The sequence below is a fragment of the Bison bison genome, unplaced genomic scaffold, assembly GCF_000754665.1.
Source record: "Bison bison bison isolate TAMUID 2011002044 unplaced genomic scaffold, Bison_UMD1.0 scf7180017864259, whole genome shotgun sequence".
In the NCBI taxonomy this organism is placed as follows: Eukaryota; Metazoa; Chordata; class Mammalia; order Artiodactyla; family Bovidae; genus Bison; species Bison bison.
In genome coordinates, this window is record NW_011494831.1 from 4,624,920 (window position 1) to 4,652,415 (window position 27,496).

Sequence of the window (27,496 nt, forward strand, 5' to 3'; positions counted from 1 at the left end):
GTGGGCAGCTGAGGTCTAAGTACTGCCCATTCTCTCTCTCTTTCATCCCTCATCAACCTCTGAGATGCTTCTAAGAAACCCTTAAGGCATCCCAGAACACCTTTCCTAATTTTTTTCTAGTGTCCTTTAACCTTTTTTCTGGAGAGTGTCAGAGGCTAGGGGAACCTGAAGAATCAAATAATTACATTTTGCTACCTAATAACTGCTCAGTGAACAGTTGGTAAAAGTAATTTAACCTTCAAAAATTTATTTTTAATGTTGGTGGGGTTACACAGTTCATCTTTTTTCTACCCTAGATTGTGATGGAGCATGGTATAGATAATCTAGATCTAGCTGCATGTAGTTTTTATGCTAAGGGTGCTATGGCATCCCCAAGGTAACAAGCACTTATGATGACATTTCTCCCTTTCCTTCTTGGTATTTCTACACTCCTGACGTAGGACAAAGAACTTTGAGTCTAGTAAAGCCTATAAGGCAACATGGGGTGATGGTGGAGACAACTCTCCTAGCAATATAGTATCTAAGCAGCCAGGCCGAGTGACAAATGGTCAGCCTCAACAAGCCACTGCAGGAGCAGCCAGCGGGGGATACATTAAACGGTAAGCTAGCTCTTCCCAATATTTTTACCCTTTTCCTAAAGGAATGTCTCTCTCTGGAGGTTGGGTGCATTTATCCATGAACTGTAACTTATCAATTAGAAATAGCATTTATTCTTTTTTTGGGGGGGAGGGGGGGATGGTTGGTTTTTTCATGGTCTTTTTTCTTTTTTTTTTGGCTGCAAAGCCTGTGGGATCTTAGTTCCCCAACCAGGGATTGAACCTGGGCCCCCTGCAGTGGAATCACTGAGCTCTAACCACTGGACCATCAGGGAATTCCCTTATTCCATTTAAAAATTTGCCTTCTGACAAAATGGTGACTGGGATTATTGACCTTAAATGATGGATTAACTTTTCTTTATAAAGTACTTTAAAAATTATTCAAGTAGTCATGTTTTATTTCTGTAAATAAGATGTGATTTAAAATGTATCATTTAGAGTAGGAGTTGGCTAGATCCCTGTAAGGATATCCCTGTAAGGGTAAGGATATCCCTGTAAAGGGTCAGATAGTAAATATTTCAGGTTTTCCAGGCCATAGAGTCTGAGTCATAAATACTCAATTCTGTTGTAGGGTAAAATCAGGTAATGGGCCACATTTGACTTTGGGCCAGAATTTTTCAACCCCATTTTTAGAGCAGTGGTTCTTTAGACTTAAGTGTGTATCAGAATCACCTGGGAGGTTTAGTGAAACAGACTGCTGGAGTCCCTTCAGGAGATCTGGAGTAGTCTAAGAATTGGCATATTTTCATGTCTAACAAGTTCCCAGGTTATGCTGGGAATTACACTATGAAAAACCTCTATTCTAAAGTCATTTCTTCATCTTCTCTTAAATGGCTTTAAGACATTGTTATCTCTTGAATCAGCCTTTCCATTTTCACTGTAGAATGTTTCCCAAGAATGGTAACCTGCATCTGTTTGGGTCTAACAGCTGATGTCAATTTGCTTATTTTTACAAAAACTAAATCCAGACTCAGTCCGTGTATAATTCACCCAAAAGTACTGAATTAAGTGTCTTTTTGTAATAGTATAACAAATGATGCCAGGGAAGATGAAATGGAAGACAACCTGACTCAAGTGGGCAGTATCCTAGGAAACCTAAAAAACATGGCTCTGGACATGGGCAATGAGATTGAAGCTCAAAACCGACAAATAGAACGGATCACAGAAAAGGTAAGAGCTTCTTACTGCCACAGGAAAATGGCAGAATGTACACTGCCTTTGTGCCGAATGACATCCAGCACAGTGTTCAGTAATAGACATCTGTGCTGTGTACTCTCAGGGAGAACAACAGGGATAAGATTCTGTCCTCACGGGCCTTACAGTTTTGATGAGTTTCTAACATGTTGAAAAATAACAGTCAGGTCCTCCTATCTCTTACTTATTTGGTTCATTTTATTTTCTGTTAAAATTTTTATTTTGCCTGAGCTAAGTAGTTCTGTTGATATACAGCAGCTAAAATAACTTTATTATTGGTTCATTTTGAAACCAAGACCTTGGGATCAACTGGTTTAAAAATAATAACAAAATTTCACCCATGAAACTCAAAATCTCTTCTAACCTTCCTGTGCGCTGTCAGGGTTTTTTGTTTGCTGTCTTTCCCCTGAATGAGCAGGTTAGCTTTTGGAATTTTATTGTGTTAGCTAATAACAAATTAGTAAACTCCTGAATCCTCATCTCATGAGTCAGTAGGTAACAATCAGTTCTGCGGAATGGTTCTTGTAGGGTGGACACATAAAAACAAGAGAGAGACCTGTGAGTAGCAAAACAAGTGTGGTTGCTATTTTTCACTTCATATGATCTGAAAGATGCTGAAATTAAACCATGTTCAGTGTTTGGTAGTGTCACAACTAAAAGCCGTTCTTGTTACTTCATTAAAATCTCAGTATAAAGATTGGGGTTTCTCTGTTGAATAATTTATGATGGATTTCACTTGGGCAAAGAGTGGTTCATCAGATATTTTCCATGCTGTTATGTGGGTGTAGGCTACATATTACCCATCATTTTCATTTACAGATTGATGTGGATGGCAGGACATCTGTTCCAGAGATCTTGGGGTAAATTATTTCAGTCTCTGGTTTAGATCTAGGGTAACTCCAGGTGAGATTTCTATGGTTCAGCTCAGGGGACTGCCACAGGATCCAGACCTATAGCAGAGAAGAGCATTCTTATATTTTCATTGCATCTAAATGCAATTGACTGTAAGATGCATCCTAGCTCTAGACACGTTAAACTGTGAAAAAAGATGTTACAGAACTCACGAAATATTAACACGTTCTTCTGTTATATCTTTGTCGTGTTTATACACCCACGTTTTTTCAAATGCATTTGATATTCTGTCACTTCTTGCCCAAAATGAGTTTTGTAATGTGACTTTGACTACTTCCTGAATTTTCTCAGTATGTCAGTTACTCTCAGTGTATGAAATTTAATGCCTATTAGGACATCTTAACCTTGTCAAGTAATGCTGGTATCTTTTTCTTTTTTTCCAGGCTGACACCAACAAAGATCGTATTGACAATGCCAATGCCAGAGCAAAGAAACTCATTGACAGCTAAAGCTACTGCTATACTTCTTTATCATTTATTTACTTTCCTAGCTCCTCCTTCAAAGTCATCACCTTTCCAGAGTTTGCAATCTTGGTTCCACACTCTTCTAATCAGGAGATGTGGAAGAAGATCTAGGAGTAACAGTCCCCCAATTTTTTTTTTTTAATTTTTCTCGTTTTCCCTTGAGGGTATTCTTAGTCTTCCTTCTAGCATTTTCTTTCTCAGTCCATACAATTAGGTTGATTTTCATACATTTTTTATAGTTTTATTTTTCATCCTCTCCATTTACTTTAGCAGGTTCTTCTGCTTTCAAAATATGGAAGCATTGCCAAAGACAGCCACGTGAAAGGAAGCTGGAGGCAGTGGGGGCAAGCACAGGAGGGGAGGCAAGAGATAAGAGGTTGTTACCTCAGTAAAACCTACAGACCCTAAAGCCAAAAGAGGTGTAACCACAGTGAATATCTAGTAGGGTTTAATTTTTATTTTAAGTTGCAGTTATTGCCAGTTTAGGCCAGTGCTTGGTTTTGGAGCCTGGGTACACAATGTTTTTGTTATGCATCACAACTTTGCAACCTCTGCTCCAAAAAAGAGCAGACTGAGCTTTTTTAAAATAAGCTTAATTTCTGAACTCTTGGTGATTCACCTTTGTACATAGATTCTATGATCCATTTCATATTGCACATATAGGAACACATGGTATAAATGAGTAGCTTTATTTTCATATTATTAATAGTATCACGGTCCCATTACAGGCCTATTAACCTCATAAATTTGTCATTAGTCTTTGAGGAAAAAATATGTAAATATGAATGTATAACATGAGAATTTCTCTCTACAGCAGGGCTTAAAATTTTTTTGAAAAGTTTGACAAAGTGTATCACGTGAATTCAGATTTACCTCAATGCCACAAATTATGTTTAGATAGGAAAAAAAACTTATTTTGATCTCAGGTAGAAAAATAGTTAGATTGCTTTGAGTTTTATGTAGTTTTAAACTTTTTTTAAACTAGAATTTATTGTTTAACTAAATGGTTTAGAAGATGATGCCTTTGGTTTACTTATCGATGATTGCACTATCATTCTCTTGTACTCAACTTCCAGAATCACATTTGTTTATAAGTGTTACAAGAGTCTTACCGGTGTTTGTCACCTTTATTTAAAAACTAGCTTCTGCACACTTCAATACTATTAATGTCGATTGGTTTGACAAATAACTACTACTGTTTGATCCTTACAGTTAAATTTTGTAACTAATGGAATTGTTTTTTCAAATAGGTAATATGCTTCTGCGACTGCTTTGGGGGGATGGGAAGCAGTAATTTTGTCAGCTTTAATTTCACAAACTGAATAAAGGAAAGGTCCATAAATCAAATGGCACTGCAACAAAGAGCTGACTTTAGCACCCTTCCCATGCTTACTGGAAATATAGGACTTTCGCATCTGTGATTTGTCATGAGATTCATTTTAATCATTACTAGTCTTTTATTCATTTGATCTTAAATATACAAGCGACTGAAAGTGTTTGTGGGTGAATACCACAGCCTACTTCTTGGAGGAGATAGTTAACATGGGAAACTTTCAAAGGCTGAAAGGAAAATATTTAAAGCAAGATGTTAATTAGGCCTTCAGAAATGCCACATGCTGAAAGGAATAGTTTGGCAAGTGGTAGTAAATGTGTAAAGTAAGGTATAAAACACTGTAGGCTGTTCTTTACATAAATGCCCTTCCTAAAAGCATTAAAAAATTTTTTTAATGCTATTATGGCCAAAGGAAATTGTTCTAAAGATACCAATATGCTGTTCCAACAGTATATAATTGGTTAGAAGTGTAAGCTAAGGCTCCAGATTGTCTGGATTTATGCTGTAGCTCTGCCACTTGCTGGCTGAGTGACTGTAAAACCATTTCTGTGCCTCCGTCTCCTTGTGTGTAAGGAGGGATTAATGATTTCTACCTCATAGCATTGCTGGGAAGACTCAGTGTGTAATGCATGTAAAGCACTTAGAGCAGTGCCCAACAAATATAAGAGCTTATTTCATTAGACTGCTGATAGCTGCTGTTCTATCTAGAGTGGAGCTCTTTTTAGGTCAAGGACCTCTTTGTAAATTTGATGAAAGATAACACAGCCTGTCTCTCCAGAGAAATAGACACACAAGCATACACATGTGAATCAGGAATAAATGGGTCTTGAAAGCCCATCCGTGGATCCAAGATGACATACTTTTTCCAAAGCTTCTGCTACTGAGAAGAAAGGAATGAGAACCTAGAAATTAGGCTCATAATACACTAGGAATAGAAGCTGTTGACCTAAAGTTTTCTCCTGTAATATTGTCTGGAAACTTGTTTCTATTACTTTTGAAAGGCAGTAACTGAGATGGTTAGCACAAGCTCAGGAGTCTGACCATCTGGGTTCGAGTTTTGGTTCATTTACTAGTTTTGTGACCTTGAGCATAAAACTGACCCATAATGAAGGAGTTAAACAGTATCCTCCAGTGAACTTAATTTTTTGTTTAATGGTTAGCTCCCTCTTCAGGTTTCTAGTCTTCTAATGACAGTGATCTTTATCCCCTATAGTTGTGCCTGTTTTTTTTCTTCCTTCACACTTTTAATTCATTCTTTGTTACCACATTTCAACTCTAGATCTTTTCATGTCATGTATGGATTATGAATCTCCCCATAATTTAACTTCTGCTTCCCAGACATCTGATACTCAATTGCACTCAGAATTAGTTTCATTAAATGCTGTTCTTTAGCATGGGGTCACACAGAGTCGGACACAACTGAGCGACTTCACTTTCACTTTTCACTTTCATGCATTGGAGAAGGAAATGGCAACCCACTCCAGTGTTCTTGCCTGGAGAATCCCAGGGACGGTAAAATTCTAAGTTATTTCAATTACATTTCTAATCATATTTATAGTTCTCAGACTGATAATCAAGTTCCTTATTCTCTACTCATTTGTTTTTCATTCTAACATAGTTTGCTCCAAGCTTTCTGTTTTACACTTGAAATAAAAAGCATTCATTGAGTGCTTACTCTGTCAATAGACACTATGCTAAATGCTTTTATGTATCTTTTCACCAAGTCCTTGTAACACACCTGAGAGGTAGGCGGTATTTCCTATATTACAAATAAGAGTAAATTGCTCAAATTCATAACGCATGTAAATGATGGACTTTGGATTCAAAGCAGAATCTTTCTGACTCTGAGGCTCATGTTCTTACTCAGTATACTACACTGACTTCTAACTGAGCTCTAAAAGAACTTGAGTGACTTAGAACTGGTGGCCACTAGAATCCCAGCCTCCAGACCATAAGTCAGCCTACTTTATTAACTTATATTTAAGTCTAAATACTTGTGTACTATATCTTTAGGCATACTACATTTAGTCCTTGCCCTGAAGTAGCCCAATCTAGCAAGAGACAGATGAGTATAGAATCTGAGAAGTGCTACCATAACAGATGGAGCAGTTAATTCAGCTTAGACTTCTAAGGAGGGGGCTTAGACAATGAGAAGGAACATGTTAATAAGAGAGGGCATTCCTGACTGAGCAAACAAGTAAAGACAAAGGAGAGAGACACTGCACTGTGGGTTTAATGAGAATAACCTGGTAAGACTGGGCAGGCAAATGAGGGCGGAGAGAGACTATCTGGCTGGGTCCAGGTTGTGAAAGCAGTCATAAGGGGACCCCATTAATAATTAAATGTCTGGAGACATTTAAGTTGTTTAATTTATAAGTTCTGATTTATTAGATAAGTACTGATAAAATATTTAGAGAAATGTTCAGTAGATCAGTAAGATTAAGCATGAAAGTTTATAAAAAACAAATTAATATTGATAAACTGGCACCCCCATTCCTCCCCTAGTTGAGAAACAGAGAATGACATGGGAAAAAGAGAACCCCTAGACCAGATTTAAGGTCACAGAGACTTTCCCATATAAACACTAGATTCTTGTGATCTCTTGACTTAATGGTTAAACTAGGTTTGTAAAATGAGAACTACCAATACATGGAAATAACAGCCCCTTGGCTGAGACAAAACTTCCAAAAACAGTGGAAGCTTTCTAAATGTTCATGTCAGTAGCAGTCTGAAATTATTTACTTTTATACCTTTAGTTTCTCTTAATAAGCATGGTTCCAGTACCACAAAAATATTTATCAGTCACCTGAAAGCATTTCAGTACTCTTGCAACCTGAACAAGAAGATGAAATATTTCCCCCTAATCAGTTTACTTTTTTGCTTTTACTTTTTGGCTGCACTGTGTGGCATGTGGGTTCCTAGTTCCCTGACCAGTATCGAACCCATGCTTCCTGCAGTGGAAGCACAGAATCTTTAACCATTGGACTCCCAGGAAAGTCCCATTAATTAGTTATTTTCAAAAGGCCATTTACAGGTTAAAGTTCCCCTGTCTTCTCCCTTTAAAGGATTAACCTTTCTTCCAGCCATAGTTATTAAAAAAAATCTTTATTTAGTATATTCTCTTATTCAGAGAATAAAGTTGATAAACATAAGTTGTAAAATGTAGCAGTAGTTTTTTGATAGGTAATTTGATTATTAATAGTTATAAATACAAAAAGATTACCAGAAATAAGACATTATTTGTAATAAAACTTCAGGAAAAACTTGATTATTAAAACCCTTGTATCTTACAAGTTTTGCATATACAGTTTTAGCTCTTCTCAATAAGGCACCTGCAATAGTTAAAAAAAAATTGCTACTGCAGCCTTGCAGAACACCTCTTAGTGTTGTGTTGTTTCTCTGGCAAAGTACACTGTTATTCAAAACAGTCATATATTTACATACATCCTAAATTCTAAGAATAAATACTTGGAGGGACTGGAATAAAATCATAAATCCTCAGATTAACCATAGTGGCCTCTCACAAATTACCTGAATTTCATAAAAACATGAAGTGTTAACACAGAGGTGGAATGGCAACTGATTTTATGAAAGCTCACACATTGAAACACATGAAATTTCAAGCTGTTGTGTGGAGCTATTCTGGTACCAGGCAGCATCCCCTCACTGTATACATAGCAACTAGCTACTGGGTTTCTTAAAGCCAAAGTAGTGATGGTTTTGAAAATCAACATTGTCCTTTGCCCTATCCATGACTCAGAATGGAGGACGCTTCCTGTCTCTTGATTCCTTTTAGCTTATTTAAGATGAGCCCTGGAAAGGAAAACGATCACTGCATGAAATGTGACCTCCTGGAGTATCATCTTCTTACAGCAGACACCCTTGACAACAACAGGAGCCTTTCAGTCAGCCAGATTGCAACAGGTTCCAAGTCAGTGTACTCTATAGTTCCCATGCTCCTGGAGGACATCATGCAAATTTCTTCTTGGTGGCTGTGAACCTCTCCATGTACTAAAAATCATGAAAGAATTATGTGTTACTATGCCTGAGAAGGTAATTAACTTATTGGTCATTTAGGATTTTTTTTTTAATGGTTATTTAGGACTTGATGATTCTTTTTCCTTTAGGTTTTTATGGTTCTTCATTTCCTACAAAATCTACTTATTCTAGATGGAGATTTAAAGCACATGGTTTTGTGGAGTTTTTTCCTCCTCATATCCTAGTAGGAAACCTATCAAAAGATAAAGATGCTTTATAATAAGCTGTTTAGAGAAAAGAAAAGTATCATCTTGGCACAATACCATTTGGCTGATTCTCAGAACCCACCTCCATATTGGGAACAAATCCTATTGACATAAACAGGATTATACTGTACATACATCCTGTATCTGTAAACATTCATGTTGGTTACTTCACCTTTCTCTTCTCTGGAACAGGAACTAGAAATGCAGAAGTACAATAATACATACCTTATCATAGCCTTCCAGTTCTCGAAGTTTCTTAATTTCAAAAAGGTTGCCTTCCACAGCAAGCAGGCAGATCTGCGAATCACTGAGGATGCTCTGTGGAAGCATACTGAGCTCAAGACAGTTCTCCTCCAGACGAAGAACTTTAAGACGAGGACAAGAAGATATCTTCACTGAGATCTGAGATATCTATTGAACAACAGTTTTTTAAAAAGGATAATAAGAAAAAGTACAAGCACTATAGTGATTATTTTTTACTAAATTAAAACAAAAATCTTTACTTGACTATTTGTCCTAGTTCTTTCTTTTACCACCCCCATTTTCTCACTACCCACTCATTCCAGAAGCCTCTTGTGTACCCAGCTTCTGTTACTACTCCTCCAGTTTTTTGGGGGAAAAACTTTTGAAGGTCACCAGTGGCTTTTTTTGGAGAAGGAAATGGCAACCCACTCCTGTATACTTGCCTGGAAAATCCCATAGACAGAGAAGCCTGGTGGGCCCCAGTCCATGGGGTCACAAAGAGCTGGACATGACTGAGTGACTAACACAACACACAAGTGGCTTTTTGGAAACAAAACTCTGATAATAAAAGCACTGTTAATTATAGAAAATTCGAGAATCACGAGTTTAAAGAAAACAGCTACCCGTAACCCATCACTGTAAACATTTTGGTAAATTTACTGCCAATCTTTTATGTGTACGTAGATGCCAACCACTTTTCTGCCAAAGTCAAGGATTCATTGACCTCATTCCCTGTTGCATTTGACTGTGCTGTCAATCCTTTCCTCGAAACTCCCTCTTATACATACTGTTGTGGTTTGTTTTTTTCCTCCTATTTTTTGAATTACTCCTAATTTTTGGCTTCCCTTCTTGTTTCTATGGGCATTTTTCAAGCAGCAGTCCCTAGTACTTAATATTTGACTTTTCTAAACTTTCTCCTAGGAAAGCCTGTTCATTCTTAAAGCTATCGCTTCTGTTAAACTATGTATCTGCATTCATTTCTGCTCACCTCTATTTCCTCTCCAGTGTCTCTGATTTTCAATACTTTGGATGCTTCACCATCGTGCCCATTCCCAAGAGCACCACTCTTCTTTTAGCTCTTGAGTGCAATACGAAGCACTTATCTTTGACTTATTCACCTCTTCAGCCCTTTAAATGTGCCAAGTCACCTAGGTATATTTACTCAGCCTAGTAATCATCTCAGACCTTCACTGGGACCTAGTTAAAACTCAAATTCTCAGGCCCTAGCCCAGACCTACAAAATCAGAAACAATGAGTATGGGGGCCCCATGATCTCTTAACCAGCTGTCCAGGTTATTCTAATGCACACTAAAACCTGAGAACCATTGATTTAATGGAGCATAGGAATGTAGAGCAGGTGTTCAACTTGCTTAGCCAATTTTTTCCCCAAATATTCAGAATGTTTTCCCCAAAAGCTCAAGAACATAAAATAACTACTTTAAGGAAAAGATAAGAAATTCAGCCTCAAAGACTGAATTTCATCCTAAAGTAAGGTCAATACAATCTAGAATAGTTTTGACGAATAAAACTTAACTGCAATCTTTGGAATGTCCTACATCTCTATGCTGTCCAATATGGTAGCCATTAGCCACATATGGTTACTGAGCTATTGAAATATGGCTAGTGAAGCTGAAGAAATGAATTTTTTTCAAGTTTAAATGAATTTTAATGGCCATGTAGCTACTGGCTATTGTAATGGGCTATGCAGATTTAGAAGCACAGACTAGAAAACTAAAGACGACCTGGTCTCACTGTGATTAATATTTTATCATTTGTGCTTTATTTCTAGATGAGATATTGTTTCTCCAGTCAGCTACATGTTAACCAAAGAGCTTCTGAAGTTAAACAACTTTCAAATACTACAATTAAAGCTATCCAACAAAGAAATGAGTGATCTACAGAAATCTATCACTGATGGTTTTTCAGCAAAAGCACGATACACTTGACATGCCAAAGAAAAGACAAGTGAATGACCCCTGATGTCCAACTCTGAGAACTTATGAGCTTAAGCCTCTTTTCCACTCTATCTTCCTGACATAGTTCCTAGATAGTTCCCTGACATAGTTGCTAGATAATCAGAGGTATTTGAGGACTACCTGAAGAACTCAAGGTTCCTGAGACAGGTTTCATTTTGGATATTACCTCCCATTATCTATCTCACCCTCCAAAGAACACCTACACAACAAACACATCCAGTGTCTCAACTAACTTCATGGTATGTTGGGCTTTGAAATTAGTCCAGTCCATAGAATATCTCTCTCTTCTAACCTCTGATACCCCTCTCCATGAATATAGTGTAGAGAACAATTGATTATTCAGGAGACCACAAATCAACATAACACACTGTAGAAAAAAAATTGTTAAGCTCTAGACCTGGTTCTGGTTGAGGTTGAGTTCAATGACCTGCAGCTCCCCGACTGTATCCGGTATGCTCCGAATCTGGTTCTTGGAGAGATCCACTACATCTAGGTGCCGTAGGCTACACAGCTGCGGTGGCAGAGCTCTCAGCTGGTTCCCAGAGAGGCTCAGGGTCTTAAGGGCAGATAGCTGCCCAAAAGTAGATGGCAGCTCTCTCAACTGATTGTTGTTTAGGCTTAGTGTCTCCAGTTTCTTCAGATTGCATAACTCATCGGGAAGAGCAGCTAGCAAAGAAAAATGTAAAAACCTGAATCTGATACAGCTGAAAAACACCTTTGATGAAGTTAAAAAAAAAAGTAGTCTGTTACGCCTCATGTTAAATATACATAGGCTTTTCACATGTTGCCCCATTTTTAAGTATTGCATCTTTACCAACATAGTCTTCAAAAGGTGAGGGTGCCATCAAAATGCAGGAAAACATTATGTGTATAATGGGCTCCTTTTGTGAAGAAGCCACTGCACAATCCCACAGCAGTTTCGTGGGATTGGAAGGCCCTCTCCTTCCCATACCATCTGCCCTTCCAAATTAGCAGCAAAATTAACTCTGTTTACAGTACACTCCAAAGATAGTCCCTTTCAAGTCCAAATTAACTTCCTATCAATCATTAACCCACCAGAGGAGGCTTATAGATGTAATTCTAAGAGACAGAACGCCTCGAGGATTCTGCCATTCTCCAGCGTCTGTAGTTCCCTGAAGCTTGTAAGAAAAACCCAAAAAACAAATAAACAAAAAACCCCACCTTTTTTTGTTGTTGTTAGAATCTGATACATTTACTTGAATTCCAGTTTAATAACATTATAATTATACGCCAAACTCTATTCCAAGAGAAAACCCACCCTTCTTAAAGCCAATTACTAGCAAAATTCCCAGGAGCAAAAGCCATACTTAATTTGTTATTGTTCAAGGAGAGGCTCTTCAGCAGAGTGAACTTCCCTATGATCATAGGCGGTAGATTCTCAATCTTGTTGTTGGACAAGTCGATGGTCCTGAGATTGCTTGTCAGCTTCTGCAACTCTGAGGGGAACTGAAGAAAGGGGTTCTCGGAGCAGAGAATCTCTTATCTATTAACTTCACCGCCCGCCGTCCCTCTCCCTTTACACTCCTTGGTCGGATCCCTCCCAGTTCTCACCTCGGTCAGCCCACGGTCCTTAAGTTGAAAGACACCAGTTTTCTGCGCGGTTTCCACATGAGCGCGGAGAGCACTGTTTCCCATCCTAACTCCAAGGCTCAGGTCCCTGCGGGAAGGAAGCGCAGCTGTCACCACTCGGTTCTAGCCGGCACCCAGCCACCCCGTCGGCCTCCCGGCTGCGTCTCAATCCCCAGCTGTCACCTCCTGCCGATCCTGGGATCTTGGAGGCCAGCTCAAGAGTGGCAAGAAAGAGAAGAACACCAGGCCCTGCCGATTTTGCAGCTGATCCGAAGCGAGACGCTGCTAGGAGTTGAGGGAAGATCAGGGATCCCCGAACTCGCCTCGTACAGCTCAGCTCACGGCAGGTTCGGCAGGGGAAGACCCGGGATCCGCGCTCAGTGGGATGCGCTGCCCAGGCTTCCGCACGGGCGGAAACGCCCTGTGACGTCATCGAGGCGCGCGGTGCGTTCCACTCACTCTGCGCGCCACCCGGGAAGGTGGCTCACAGCCATGGCCGCGGCGAACCCCTGGGACCCGGCTACCGCGCCAAACGCTGCTGGGGTACTGCTGGGCCATTTCATTACATCGGAGTTGGTCACTGAGGTGCGTGGCGACGATGGCGTCATTAAGGAGGTGTACCCGGTGGCGACAGAAGCTGGCTGTGAGGTGGTGGTGCTGGCTGCCGGAGTGGGTGTGAGGGTGCTGGCTGGAGGCCGATAGGGCTGCTTGCTGGCAGAAGTGACTAGGCCGCGGTGGGTTATGCAAAAATGGGGCTCTGAGTAGATGGTGTCTGGCAGGCGAGATATCTCAGGTCAGTTCGTGGGCGATAATAAAAACTAATGTTTCCCCGCCTTTTTTCAATCCAGTGATAGCCGCCTCTAGATTGTATGGATGGCGGGGTTGGGAAATAATGGGTAGATAGTTAAAACGGACGTTCCCAAACGATGCTCACTGTGTAAAATATTGAAGTCTTACGAAGCGCTGGGCCCGGGAGGGCGCCAAGGGAAGCACGCATCTTTACAGGCTAGGGAGTTGGGGGGCTGGGGGGGTGGGGAGGGGGTTATTGGCGAGAAAGACCCGAAAGGCCTGGATATGAATGGCAAAACATAACCACAGCACTCCCCAATTCTCATCTTCCTCACTTCTCTCCTGTGTTTTCTTCCTCCCAACTTGTCTAGGGCTCTGGGAGATAGTGAAGGACAGGGAAGCCTGTCATGCTGCAGTCCTTGGGGTTACAGAGTCAGACAACTTGTATAGTCCAGTTCTGTAACAAAGTAATTTGATAAATTCATACTATAAGACATTTTGGATTTGTCAGTCTAGAATGTATTGGTAGAAGATAAACCAAGGGAATAAGTCTCTGGTGAGTTAGGCTGCTGATTGCTTTGGGAAGGATCTTCCTTGTGTCCTTCAAGTAAGGCTAATTAGACATACTTGTTTTGCCAACAGGTAAGATCTGCCAATCCATAGCTCCTTAAAAGCATCTTATAATCTTACTACACAGCTAGATCCAATGAGGAAACTTCTCAGATTTGTAGCATGATTCTACTTTAAGCAAACTGTACATATGAAAACCTATTTTTATCATAAGGATTTATTCTTTCAGAATGATGTATTATACAATCCCTTTAAACAGTCAGTACACATCATCCAATGTGCGTTAAAAATTAAGAGTGATGCTTAAAACTGTGTGATGTGATATGATACAACGCTTCTAGAAAATATAGCTTATTGAAGCTTTGTTCTGTTTTAATCTGTCCATTGGAGAATAGTTTAGTGACAGAAAGGTAGGGTTAATTGTCTATAGGATAATACGGGATACTGCTTTGGCTTATGCCCTGTTGTTGTTGTTGTTCTTACCCTGTGACCCCAGGGACTGCAGCCTTCCAGTCTTCCCTGTTCTTCGCCATCTCCCAGAGTTTGCTCAAATTCATGTTCATTGAATTGGTGATGCTATCTAACCATCTCATCTTCTGCCATCCTCTTCTTCTTCTGCCTTCAGCCTTTCCCAGCATCAGGGTCTTTTCCGGTGAGTCGGCTCTTTGCATCAGGTGGCCAAAGTATTGGACCTTCAGCTCAGCATCAGTCCTTGCAATGAATATTTAGGATTGACTTCCTTTAGGATTACTGGTTTGATCTCCTTGCAGTCCGAAGGACTCTGAAGAGTCTTCTCCAGCACCGTAATTCAAAAGCATGGATTCTTTGGTGCTCAGCCAACTCTTACATCCATACACAACTACTGGAAAAACCGTAACTTTGACTGTACGGACCTTTGTCGGCAAAGTGATGTCTCTGCTTTTTCATACTCTGTCTAGGTTTGTCATAGCTTTCCTTCCAAGGAGCTTCATAGCTACAGTCACCGTCCACACTGATTTTGGAGCCCAAGAAAATAAAATCTGTCACTGTTTCCAACCTTCTCCCATCTATTTGCCATGAAGTGATGGGACTGGATGCCATGATCTTAGTTTTTTGAGTGTTGAGTTTTAAGCCAGCTTTCTCAGTGTCCTCTTTCACCCTCATCAAGAGGCTCTTTGGTTCCTCTTCACTTTCTGCCATTAGAGTGGTATCTGCATATCTGAGGTTGTTAATATCCTCTTAGTGGCTTTGTGAAAGTGTTAATCGCTCAGTCGTGTCCCACTCTTTGCAACACCACTCTTTGTCCCACTCTTTGCAACTGTAACCCTCGAGGCTCCTCTGTCCATGGAAATCTCCAGGCAAGAACACTGGAGTGGGTAGCCTTTCCCTTCTCCTGGGGATCTTCCTGACTCAGAGATCAAACCCAGTCTCCCACACTGCAGGCAGATTCTTTACTATCTGAGCCACCACAGAAGTCCTTACATCCTAGATATTCCAGCAAACTTTGAGTCACAGTGCCTTGATCTGAGCTCCCTCTACTGGCAATACATGTGATAAGGATCCGGACCTAAAAAAACCCCCTCAGAATCTATTTTCTAATAGAAAGGAAGAGTACTACACATACATACTCACATAGTCTATTTTCTGTGTACTGCTCTCTTCCGCACCTCGTTACCATTTTAGAGCCTCTCTGTTATGCTGCCTCCCTTTTAATGTCCCTAGCTAGAATTCTGTATGAAGAAGAAAGGACAGAGAAAAAAAGAAAGGACAGAGAAAAAAAGAAAGAATGCTCACAGATACAAGCATGAACAGATATATAGATAACACAGTGTTATCAGGATTTTTACGTGAATGTCTAGACATGAATGTCCTGAATTTCAACTTGTACCTAGCAGCAGAGTAAACAGAAATACCCTAAACAGATGCCCAGTGGCATGTAAAGTTCATATAATATATAATGGTAGTTGTCAATAGTAAAGACTTTCGAATTTTCCAATCCTTGCTTTTTTTTTTAAGGTGTTCCCTAAGTCACAGTCCTCAAAACAGAATTTCCATTCACTAGAGGAATTTGATTGTTTTTTCTCTCCTCTCTCCTTTTCTTGAAAATTCTTGTTTTCCCTCTGGTTTCTCTTGCATGTTTTTGGATAAGCTCCATTACCCTGTTGTTGAACCCAAGAGTTTACTAGTTTGCAAACGTGCAACCAAGATTAGTGTACAAACATGGAAGGATGGAGAGGTACCAAAGAAAGAGGAAGTTACAGTGAGAAATAGGAGATATTTTAATTTACCTTCTTACCTTTAATTTACTTCTAAGAGAGAGTAGAAAGAGTCAGGCCAATATAATGGAAATGCAAATTGAATGTATTCGCATTTCAGTCCTGTTACACATTGGCAGTATAAAGTTGAACTGATACTTAACCTCCCCAGTCCTCAGGTTTGCCATCAGTAAAATATCGTGTGTTGTCTACCTCAGTGAATGGTATAACTGTCTGTCCAGTCACCTGAAGCAGAATCCTTGGGAGTCATTACTGACTTGACTTTATTCCTCATTCCCTGTATCAACTAGGACTTACAAATGCCATCTTCTTAGGAACTAATATCTCTCCCTCCCTTTCCTTTTTAACTGTTACTGACCTAATCCAGTCTTATCTTCTCACTGGGTATGCTGTGGCAGCCACCTGTCTAAATATCCAACCTCCAGTCCAGCTTCACTAGTTTTTTGTCTGTTTGATGTTGTTGGCGCATTACTAGAGTAGGTTGGGGTTTTTTAACCCCACAATGTTGTGAAACTATTTTCAAACTTTTCTTTATTATCCCCAATGGAATCCACATACTCATTAAGCAGACACTTCCCACTCCTTCCTCCCCTCATCTCCATTAATTTTATTTTCCATACTATCTCCATTTACATTTCTAAAATAGGTATTATATATGATTGTGTCACTTTATCAGAAAACTTTAAATTGCCCTCATTTTCTGAATTATGATTGCTTATTATAGCTATCAAGATCTCCCATGATTATGTAGGAAACTATGTTTCCAGATTGATCTTCCCCTTCTCACATATATGTTAGTACTAACTGACAGTTACTGAGCATTTATAATGTCTAGAATACCTTTTCCTTACCATCCATCATGAGCTTGTTAAGGGCAGAGAGCTTGTTTCATTCATCTTTGAATCTTCCATTGTCTAACTCAATGTTTATAAAATTGATTATCATCATTCAGCCAACTTTTGCTATGAAGGGCTGTAGAATAAGTATTTGAGGCTTTTAGGTCCACAGGGTCAAAACTAAGCTATTTTAGTATGAGAACAACATGAGATAAGTAAATGAATGAACGAAGTTGAGTTTCAGTGAAACTTTATTTCTGGACCCTAAAATTTGAATTTCATTTAATTTCCATGTGTCACAAAATATTTTTCTTTTGGTTTTTTTTCTCCAACAATTAAGAAACATAAAAACCATTCTTAACCCTTAAGCTACACAAAAACAGGCAATGGGCTGTATTTAATTCATAGGCGGTAGCTTCCCAGCCCCTGGCCTATATGGTATCTGAAGTTCTTTCCTGTGCCAACATTCTAGAAAAGAAAAAGAAAATAGAAAAAACTATGGATGAAGCCAAGAGATGAAAAAGATAATGTTCTTATTCTATGATAACCTGCAATTTAAAAAAGTGATATAATAGACTGAAAGGATACAAAGGAAGTGGGGCAAGGGGGTAGGCTTTTTACAAGAATAATTATGCCTGGACAAAACTATTCCTTTATCTGAGAGAGGAAGAATATGGAAAGAGACAATATGAATGACTTGTAGCCAACAGAGGTCATTTAATGAATCAGATGAATGATTCTGTGGCCCAGAGTGTTTGATTTTAGCCTCTAATCAGCAAGGCCTAATAGACTAGGTCTTGGTCATTTGTGTAGAAGTGGTTCTCTAGCAAACTCAGCCTTAGAATTCTCTGGTAAACTATCAGTAGTGCCAATCTGGTGTGCATGATGCTTTAGGAAATAGTACAAAGTGATTTTGTTTGTTTTTCTTATATTTTAAATATTTGGGCAAAGGATTTGTGATAGTGGAGGTTTAAAAACAGGAAATACACATTGCTACTATTCTGCTCTGTACTTCATTTTTCAGGGGGAGTGCTGGACATATCCTCATATTTTAGACATGTGGGCATGCTATTCCAGTGCACACAGAAACTTTTTCTGACGTACTACTACTTACTTTGTCTGTTTACTTACCAATAGGAGATGTTAAATATATCTAAGAAATCAACTTCTTGCTTTGTGAACTTCTCCAGACTACAGCAGATAACAGATATTCAAGCTGAAATCTACCAGGTAAATTTTGCTGGAGTTTGTACTTTCCACCTCTACTAAAGGAAAGCATCTTAATTGGTTCCAACAATTTTCTTGCAAGTACAGTGGTATCTAGCACATAGCTGTGTGGGCTTTTCTTTGCAATAGTTAATAACAGTAGTATTCATAGTAGTAATGAGTAGTAGCAATAGCAGCAACAGGGCTTAAACACCAAAATGAAAAGCTTCCATAACAAATCATCTTCCTGCTCCCTTTAAATATTCCTGAGTTAAAGACTGTCCTTTTTTTAAAATCAAAGTTTAAGCTTTTACTTCAGGTAAGCTAAGTGGTATTTTTGTCTCTAATGTAGAAAAACCTGGAAATTGAACTCCTAAGCCTAGAAAAAGATGCAGCAGATGTTGTCCATCCTTCCTTTTTGGGTAAGTGATTTAGTTAAATGAGTAATCATTAGAATGCCAACTTTTTCTTAAGATTACTTTAAATAAGCACCAGGATACAAGGTTATGATAATTTTTCCAGATATTATGCCAAAGCTAACAAAGTCTGCTTTTCTGTGGGCTTAGCTATTGCAAATAGCATAAAAAGTGGCTGAGGTAGGAGCTCCTCAGTCAGTAGAGCTTAAAAGACAAAGGCTGAAGAATCTTACAGATGAAAGGATCCTAAAGGGACATGATAGCTAAAGCAAAGGGTAGCCATGGATTGAATATTTGATTAGAAAAAAAATTTTTTTGGTATAAATGACATTATTATTATTATTATGATATTTGGTGATTAAATATAGGCTGCATTAAATATTGGTAGTATTGTACCAATGTTAAATTATCTGAATTTAATAGTAGTGATTTGATTCTCTTATATAACTACACTTGTTGTTACATTAGAGAATGTTCCTGTTTGGGAAGATACATGCTTAAGTTTTAGAAGTAAAAGGTCAGGACATCTGCAGCTTACTCTCAAATTGGTTATGAAAAATATATGTATGTGAGTGTAAAGAAAGAGAAAAAATGTAGCCAAATGTTGGTTCGTGAGTCTAGGTGAAATGTATATGGGAATTCAGTCAGTGAACTTTTCTTGAAACTCTTCTGTAAGTTTGAGATTTTTTAAAAATAATTATTTAATAAGAGTCAGTTGATAGCCATTAACTGAATTCAGGGGGAAAATACTGACATAAAAGTAGCTGATAAGACAAATGTTTATTTTTTAGTGTTCATATAGAATATCAGAGGCAAAGACTTTATGTGAAAAATATGGCTCTGGCTATAAAAAGTAGGAGTAGAATTGGAAAACACTAAGAATTTAGCACTAGATTGGATAGTCAGTAGGAAAGTAAGAGAAAATATTAATAGTTGAAAATGAAACTAGTATTGGGTATTAAAGATAGCAAAGGGGAGATATTTAGGAGAGAAATGGTGGGATTGATTTTTGATGTTGATAGTGATTTCAAAACTTGTCCTGTTGCTAACTATAAATTCTGATTCTGGTTTGTGTAGCTCAGAAGTGTCATAGTCTGCAAAGCATGAATAATCATTTGGAAGCAGTGCTAAAAGAAAAGCGGTCCCTCAGGCAAAGACTGTTGAAACCCATGTGCCAAGGAAACTTGCCTATTGAAGCTGTTTATCACAGGTTAGACTACAAAGTAGACATTAACAGTTACATGTTTCCTGAGGGTAGTTTTTGTTTAGACTAGTAATTATTTCATAGCATAATTCATTGAATAGTATATGAGTGATTGTATCTGTTATTAATGCTGATACATTAAACCAGAAAGAAAACCCTTTACTTTTAAAGAATTACAGCAATGGTGAAGAGAAAGGCATTTCTTTTGCTCAGTGTCTTGGAAATTATAATGACTTTAATGAAAGAGATTAGATTTATAACATAGTAAGGTAGATGGCACCCCATAGTAAGGCAATGGCACCCCACTCCAGTACTCTTGCCTGGAAAATCCCATGGACGGAGGAGCCTGGTAGGCTGCAGTCCGTGAGGTCGCTAAGAGTCGGACACGACTGAGCGATTTCACTTTCACTTTTCACTTTCATGCATTGGAGAAGGAAATGGCAACCCACTGCAGTCGTCTTGCCTGGAGAATCCCAGGGATGGCGGAGTCTGGTGGGCTGTTGTCTATGGGGTCACACAGAGTCGGACACAACTGAAGCGACTTAGCAGCAGCAGCAGCAGCAGCAGCAAGGTGGATGAAATAATTTTTATTGTGTATAGACAGTTTTCTGTGATGTAAATTTATTATGTTAATATCTGTATATAAAAATTCTGTTGGGGGAGTTTAAGCAGGGAGGGTCAACTAAAAGGAGGAAAATTACAATTCTGATCTCACCTGTGCTGACTGTATGCCTCAGAGCCTTGGTCAAATGGCTTAAGTTTTTTTGTTTTTCCAGGTGTGCAAAGATATATTTTAATCCTCACAGAGTTTTTACATACACTTTGAAATTTATAACAACTATCAGACCACTGGTGTTTTTTCATCCCATTATAACAGCAGGAGTTCACATCAGAATTCATTAGTTTATGTCAAGTTCCACCCTGACGGATCTGCAAGATCATATCCCCTCAAAGTCAGAATTTAAGATTTCACATGAAATTTTAATCTCTTACTCTTTCTCTCCAACAAACATACATTATATACAAATAATGTTGTGTCTCTCTTAAGGATGTGATAGTGATAATGTGATTTAGTTTTTTCCATGCAAGGATTTGCAAAATTGGTTTTGTACCTCAGTGTTGTAAGAGGGTTGTGGTCAAAGGAGATTTCCTTTGGAGAGTTGCTAAAGTGTTATGTTATGTCTACCTTATTCTGCCACAGGGAGATGAGGGGGTTTCCTTCCCCCTTCAATTTAAACTTAACAGAGCCCAGACTGTGTCTCCTGGAGTCTATGGAGCCCAAAAATTAATACCAAACACATATCAGGAAAAAACAAATGAAACTTGCCAACTATCTGCCTAACAGAGGGGTTGTCTACTTGAAAGTTACACAGTCGTGTCTGACTCTTTGTGATCCCATGGACTGTAGCCTGCCCGGCTCCTCTGTCCATGGAATTCTCCAGGCAAGAGTACTGGAGTGGGTTGCCATTTCCTTCTCCATGACTTAAGTTTTTATCTTAGCTTCCCATTCCATAGAAGGGGCATGCTCTCTTTTTCTCAAAGGAGAATGGGAAGTATCAAATTGAAAGTGTAGGTTATTAATAATAAATAATAATAAAATTAAAAAGCAGGCATCTGGGGATCTGATTGCTTTCTCCAACCAGTGTCTTACTAACTGACCCTGAGCTGATCAGTATTTCCTTTTTAAAAAAAAAAAAAATTATTTATTTGGCTATGACAGGTCTTAGTTACAGCATACAGGATCTTTAATTGTTGCATGCAGGATCTAGTTCCCTGACCAGGGATGGAACCCAGGCCCCTTGCATTGGGGAGTGCAGAGTCTTAACTGCTGGACCACCAGGGAACAGTATTTCCTCTTAAATGTCAAATCTTTTACCTTACAGTCAAATAATAGATATACAAATCCCATGCTTGTGAATATATTCAGTATAGTAAAATATCATTAATGTATATACTATACATTATAAATATCAGAACTAAGTAATAATTTGAAGGCATTTTGCAAATACAAAGATTTAAAGTAGTTTCATATGTAGGCTATTTCAGTGAAGCACATTTATCCTTGTTGTCTTCACCCTTCACCAAGAAGAAGTGGATTGAAATGGAATGAGGTTTTACCTAGAGAAATTTTTTTACTTATGTGAGAAAATTATTAACATTCATGTTTGTCTAACATTAGGTAACATTAGACACGATTAGTGTTGTCTCTCTCTGTTTTTCTGTTTGGATGACAAGTTAATTCCTGTTTAAAATGAAAGAGAAGGACCTTTTTTATCACTGATATTTCCATGAATGCAGAAAGGTTATTAATGACTCATTGGGTAGATTGTAATTCTCTTATTTCATATTAAAAGTTCTAATTAAAGGGAAAAAAGAAAACACAAAATATCTGAAGTGGAAAAAAAAATAGTTGACTTTTTTTTTTCTCCTTCTTTCAGATACATGGTACATTTGCTGGAATTGGCAGTAACTTTCATTGAGCGATTAGAAGATCATCTTGAAACAATTAGAAATATCCCTCATTTAGATGCAGATCTAAAGAAAATGGTGAGTATTACCAATAGCATTTAGGTACTTCATCATCTCCTTTCACCTTGCTTAACTATCATTGATTCTTTTATACTAGAATCTCAAATGTGTGATCTCTCTGTTTAACTTTTTGATGGCTAATATTATCAGTGAATTATTTTTTTTAATCAGATATGATCAATCCCTTCCCTCAGATTCTCAAGGTTTGGTGAGAGAAAATATAAGATACTTTCTACTTTATAGTATTATTTGGCCAGTTAGTACAGCTGCTGCTGCTAAGTCGCTTCAGTCGTGTCCGACTCTGTGCCACCCCATAGACGGCAGCCCACCAGGCTCCCTCGTCCCTGGGATTCTCCAGGCAAGAACACTGGAGTGGGTTGCCATTTCTTTCTCCAAAGTATGAAAGTGAAAAGTGAAAGTAAACTCGCTCAGTCGTGTCCGACTCTTAGCGACCCCATGGACTGCAGCCCACCAGGCTCCTCTGTCCATGGGATTTTCCAGGCAAGAGTACTGGAGTGGGGTGCCATTGCCTTCTCTGAGTACAACAGAGAATGATAAAGAAGATGCTATCTATTAAGCACAGAAAAAGGGGTGATTACTTTCACTTTTAAGAAGATTGGGACTAGAATAGGAAGTAGGAATACTTCAGTAAAGTTTTAAATAGGAGTTAGAAGCAAGCTGCATCTTGAAGAATTAGTGAAAAAGAGTAGTTAAGCCAAAAGCAGTTTGAGAGAAGACATGAAAATTAGAGAGCATAGGTATTTGAGGGAAGAATGGTACTCCAGTTGATTTTTAAGGGTATTGAGAGGGAGATTGGCTCAGGGTTAGTTCATGGAATATTTTGAAAATCAGACTAAGAAGTTTAGACTTTGAGTATTGGAGAACTGTTGGATGTTTTTTTCATTTGTTTTTAGAGTAGTGCACAGAGGGTTGATTTACTTAATCAGAACTGTAGTTTAATCATGGAGAAAACAACTGGGTAGAGTAGACTGAGCCTTGTCACTCCCAAGTATGAGCATAGCATCAGTATCTCCTGGAACCTTGTTAGAAATGCAGAACTCCTTCGCCTTAGACCTTCAGTATCTGAATCTATAGTTTAACAAGTTCCTCAGGTGATTTCTGTACACATTAAAATTTGCAGAGCTGTGGGTTACAGGACTAGGTAGAGGAACCAGTGGCAAGAAACTTGGATAATAAATACAGTTTTTCAAATGAAAGATTTAAAGCATCTGAATACAAAGGATTGTGCTGATTATTTTAGATTCTGGAGGTCAGGTTTCTATCACGTGGCTACTATTTGGACAAATGACACATCCAAGGAATGAAGTTTCTAGCCTTGGGGACTTGAGGATGAGTAGTATCAAGAAATTAAAGAAACCAATAATTTTATTTTCTGACACGTCTTATACAGAGAGTAAATGTTTAGTCATGGTTTGTTGAACTGTAGTTAAATTGAGTTTGAGATACTGAATATGCATCTAGATGGAGATTTCCAGAAAACTGAAATGTAGGATTGAACTTTAAGAAGGTTAGTTTGACAGTATAGACTGAGTGTCATCTACATGAAGGTGATCAGTAAAGACAAAGGAGAGTTGAGCTCAAAGAAAAAAAGTGTGTAGGAGATTTAAGGAGCCTTTGTATTAAGAGGCTGGAAAAGATAAGTTGTTAACTTTTGGTGTCATAATTATTATGATACAGTAATGATGTATTAATGATAGACATGGTTTCTCTCCTGTTTTCCCCTTCTTTCATATGTTACAGAGCACAGCTTTAGCAAAGATGGATATATTGGTGACTGAGACAGAAGAACTGGCAGAGAATATACTCAAGTGGCGAGAACAACAAAAGGAAGTTTCCTCTTATATCCCCAAAATATTAGCTGAAAAGAATTCTCTTCATAAACATGATGTTATAGTGCCTCCTTTACCTCTTACTTCTAAAGTTAATGTTCAAACTATTAATGCCAAGTAATTATCAACTGTTTATTTAATTATATGTAATTGTGTGAAGCCCATTTCTAGTCAATTATAACACAGGTATTTATAGACTTTGCCACTAGCCAAACTGAAAGAGCCCTCTTTATATTGAAATACTAAGATTCCAAGTTCATTAAGACAAAACTGAGTTTTCTTTTCTTTTCCATGTATTTTTATTCCACTTTTCAGTAAAGCTCAAATATAAGTATGGCAGTTTATTAACATGAGTGCATTAATCATATCTTAGGTAGCAGACTTTATTATGTTTTTTAAAAATGCATGTTTTTGAATTAGAAGAGTCTAGAATCTCAAAGTATGTTGATTATTCCTGTGGGATTGTCACTAAGTGTGCAGAAGAATAACAGCAGATCAAAGGCCTGCTTGTAAAGTTGGACCTTGGCTGGCAACTGGAAACTTAGATTCCAAGAGGGTTCCCTCCACTCTCGTCAGTTAAGAGTTGCTTGCTGTGACTGAGGTGTTTGTATAGTGTGGTTTGTGCTAACACATGCCTTCTTCCTGGGAATCTAGAATTTGCATATATGCTAGGAAGGATGTACCTATGTGAATAGCCCACAATAACAACCCTGGCACAGCTTGTTTCTTTGTTTTGTATTGTTTTGGCCCTGCTGTGTGGCTTGTGAGATCTCAGTTCTCCAGCCAGGTATTGAACCCGGGCTATTGGCAGTGAAAGCATGGAGTCCTGACCACTGAACTGCCAGAGAATTCCCTAGCGCTGCATCTTTTGTTTTTGTTTGTTTGTTTGTGGCACTGCATCTTTAATGAGGTTTTAGGGTAGACAACCTTTCACACATGTCACAATTCAGTTGCTGGAGGAATTAAGCACATCCTGTGGGACTCTATTGGCAGAGGACTCTGGAAGTTTGTGCCTGGTTTCCCCCCAGACTTTGCCCTGTACACCTTTCGCTTTGCTCTTCTGCTTTGAATGCTTTTGCTGGAGTAAATCATAGCCATGAGTACAGTGATGTGCTGAGTCCTATGAGTCCTCCGAGCATCCATCCATCCCCAGGGTGGCAGGGAAAGGGGTTTATGGGGACCCGAAATATGAAGCAGTTCCAGAGGGTATTCACTGGCAGCCTTAGAAACAGGCCAAAAAGCAAAGTAGAGCAAAGAAAAGAAAAAGGCACATTATGGTAAAACTTTGAGAGGTTTTACCTCACAAGTTGCTCAGATATTTTACATATCAGAGTTTATTATGCATACAAAAGAGACTGGGTATACTAAGTCTTAGGATGTATTTATTTGTATCAGGAGTAAAACTACTCTTGGCTTATTTTCAGACTTAAGGTTCTCTTTTGCTTTAAATGTATGCTTCAGTATTTTTATGCTGTTGCATTCTCTATCACCGGAATTCACTCATCCTTGTAGTCAGCACACTCTTAAAGACAAGAAGACCTCAACATAGTGGGTGAGTTAAGTAGTTATCCATAAGGAAACAGTATCATTACCCAAAACTATCCTGCTAAAACATGTTTTGAAGCCTGTTTTGCTGACCTTTGCAACTGGGGTATAGAAGAGTTGTCATAATGTCTTGAATATTGCTGAACATTGCCTAGACACCCCAAGCAAAACTTTTAGTTGTATTTCATTAGAAATCCGTTCAAGTCCATTCTTGGTTTCAAACATCTTACTAAGCATTTTCTTCATGTAATTTCATATATGTATATATGAGTATATATATTTTTTATGTCACAGTTATTGATATATATGATTGTTTTCAGTATTATTTTTGCCTTTTTTTGTCTTTTATGTCTTTTTCAAAATAAATAAACATTTAGTTTCTAACTAAAATTTTGTGGTCCTTGTCTGAATTCTGTATTGAAAGGACAGATCCTTTATTTAGCATACACAGTTAAAAGTATAAGGATACAGGTTATCTGATTCACAAAAGCTTCAGGTAAGTTGAGACTGAGGTCTACTACAAAGAGAAAAACTAACTTAGTACTATGCTGAAGTCAATAAGTGTGGATCAGTTGTTCTTTTCCCCCAGCTTCTAGACATGTAGATACTATCAATGTTGTTTAGTCACTAAGTCGGGTCTGGACTGTAGCCCACCAGGCTCCTCTGTCCACGGGATTTCCCAGGCAAGAATACTGGAGTGGGTTGCCATTTCCTTCTCCAGGGGATTTTCCCAACCCATGGCTCTTGCGTCTCCTGAATTGGCAGACAGAGTCTTCACCAGGGGAAGTGCCATGTGTGAGTGCTCAGTTGCTTTAGTAGTGTCTGACTCTTTGTGGCCCTGTGAACTGTAATCCACCAGGCTCCTCAGTCCATGGGATTCTCCAGACAAGCATACTGGAGTGGGTTGCCATGCCCTCCAGGGGATCTTCCCAGCCCAGGGATTGAATTGAGTCTTCTGTGTCTCCTGCATTGCAGGCAGATTCTTTACCGTTAAGCCACTGGGGAAGCCCAAGGGAAGCCCCAGATACTATCAATAAAACCATCCAAACAAAAATAGTTCTGAATGTTTTTCTACTTACACTAGATGTGTGAGAGTTGTGAATTCACTTCCAACACAAGAATGATGCTACTTTATGAAGACCATTCTGAAGAAATTTGAGTTGCCTGATTTTTCCAGCACTTTTCTTATTTTACCCCTTGCTCTGATTTGTGATTCTGCCAACCTGACCCCTGTTATCCTCTCAACGTTTCATATAGTTAGGCAAATAGTCTGAGGAACAGGAAAACCCAAAGGGTTTCCTGACATGCAAAATAGAGGGTTGAGATATTAATAAAATTAATCAATGTATTGTGGAATTTCCTAAGGTGTAATCCCTGTAAAACATGAATTTATATGAGATTTATTCTGCAATTTGGGGAATCTACTCATGTAATTAATTTTATCTTAGAAATTAGTATAATTCAAGATAAGCAGATCATGTTCTAGAGTTCTTTTTATTTTGCCTTTTCTTTTTCCTTTCTCACCATTTCCAAGTTAATTTTCTCTTCTTTTGGAAAAACCACATAAATGTTTGTAGGAAAAGATTTACATTAGGATGTAGTAAGAGCAGGAGTCTAGCAATTTATGAACTTTTCCTAGGAGATGATGGACCTCCAAGGTTGCACTACCCAAATTTAGGGTACCAAAACAGGAGTCAAATATCTTACTTGAGACTTAAAATCACTTTAGTGTAGAAGGCTAGTA

At 38.5% G+C, this 27,496-nt stretch overlaps 3 protein-coding genes across 6 annotated transcripts in view; 2 read left to right on the forward strand and 1 right to left on the reverse strand.

Annotated features, from left to right (window-relative positions):
- Positions 1–4,587, forward strand: part of SNAP23 (synaptosomal-associated protein, 23kDa) — a 40,566-nt gene extending 35,979 nt beyond the window's left edge. For all 3 annotated transcript variants that reach the window (XM_010848023.1, XM_010848024.1, XM_010848022.1), the window contains 3 exons: positions 441–599; positions 1,622–1,766; positions 3,086–4,587. In XM_010848023.1, the coding sequence (XP_010846325.1) occupies positions 441–599; positions 1,622–1,766; positions 3,086–3,151 (370 nt within the window). In that variant the 3' untranslated portion in view covers positions 3,152–4,587. The remainder of the gene's footprint in view (positions 1–440; positions 600–1,621; positions 1,767–3,085) is intronic.
- Positions 4,588–7,585: 2,998 nt separating this feature from the next.
- Positions 7,586–13,050, reverse strand: LRRC57 (leucine rich repeat containing 57). Of its 2 annotated transcripts, none has more exons than XM_010848027.1 (6): positions 12,876–12,964; positions 12,535–12,640; positions 12,291–12,429; positions 11,360–11,628; positions 8,969–9,154; positions 7,586–8,510 (listed from the first exon to the last, which is right to left on the reverse strand). In XM_010848027.1, the coding sequence occupies exons 2-6, from the start codon at positions 12,616–12,618 to the stop codon at positions 8,469–8,471; spliced, it is 720 nt and encodes a 239-aa protein (XP_010846329.1). In that variant the 5' UTR covers positions 12,619–12,640; positions 12,876–12,964; the 3' UTR covers positions 7,586–8,468. The 2 variants fall into 2 exon arrangements, with proteins under 2 accessions (XP_010846329.1, XP_010846328.1); XM_010848026.1 differs by having other exon boundaries at positions 7,593–8,510; positions 12,736–13,050.
- On the forward strand, positions 13,012–26,142 carry HAUS2 (HAUS augmin-like complex, subunit 2). The gene is made up of 6 exons (XM_010848025.1): positions 13,012–13,137; positions 18,140–18,232; positions 18,561–18,630; positions 19,702–19,834; positions 22,267–22,375; positions 24,119–26,142. Exons 1-6 carry the CDS (start codon positions 13,045–13,047, stop codon positions 24,326–24,328), a joined length of 708 nt encoding a protein of 235 aa, XP_010846327.1. The 5' UTR covers positions 13,012–13,044; the 3' UTR covers positions 24,329–26,142.
- The last annotated feature ends 1,354 nt before the right edge of the window (positions 26,143–27,496 follow it).

Bases quoted from the DNA above. Each gene is read 5' to 3' on its own strand.
- HAUS2 (XM_010848025.1), top strand. From the start codon at position 13,045: ATGGCCGCGGCGAACCCCTGGGACCCGGCTACCGCGCCAAACGCTGCT. The intron at 13,138-18,139 runs GTGCGTGGCGAC...ACTTACCAATAG, and splicing joins CATCGGAGTTGGTCACTGAG to GAGATGTTAAATATATCTAA. The intron at 22,376-24,118 runs GTGAGTATTACC...CATATGTTACAG, and splicing joins ATGCAGATCTAAAGAAAATG to AGCACAGCTTTAGCAAAGAT.
- LRRC57 (XM_010848027.1), bottom strand. From the start codon at position 12,618: ATGGGAAACAGTGCTCTCCGCGCTCATGTGGAAACCGCGCAGAAAACT. The intron at 9,155-11,359 runs GTCTAGAGCTTA...GTTGTTCAATAG, and splicing joins TCAACCTCAACCAGAACCAG to ATATCTCAGATCTCAGTGAA. The intron at 8,511-8,968 runs GTATGTATTATT...CATGATTTTTAG, and splicing joins AACTGGAAGGCTATGATAAG to TACATGGAGAGGTTCACAGC.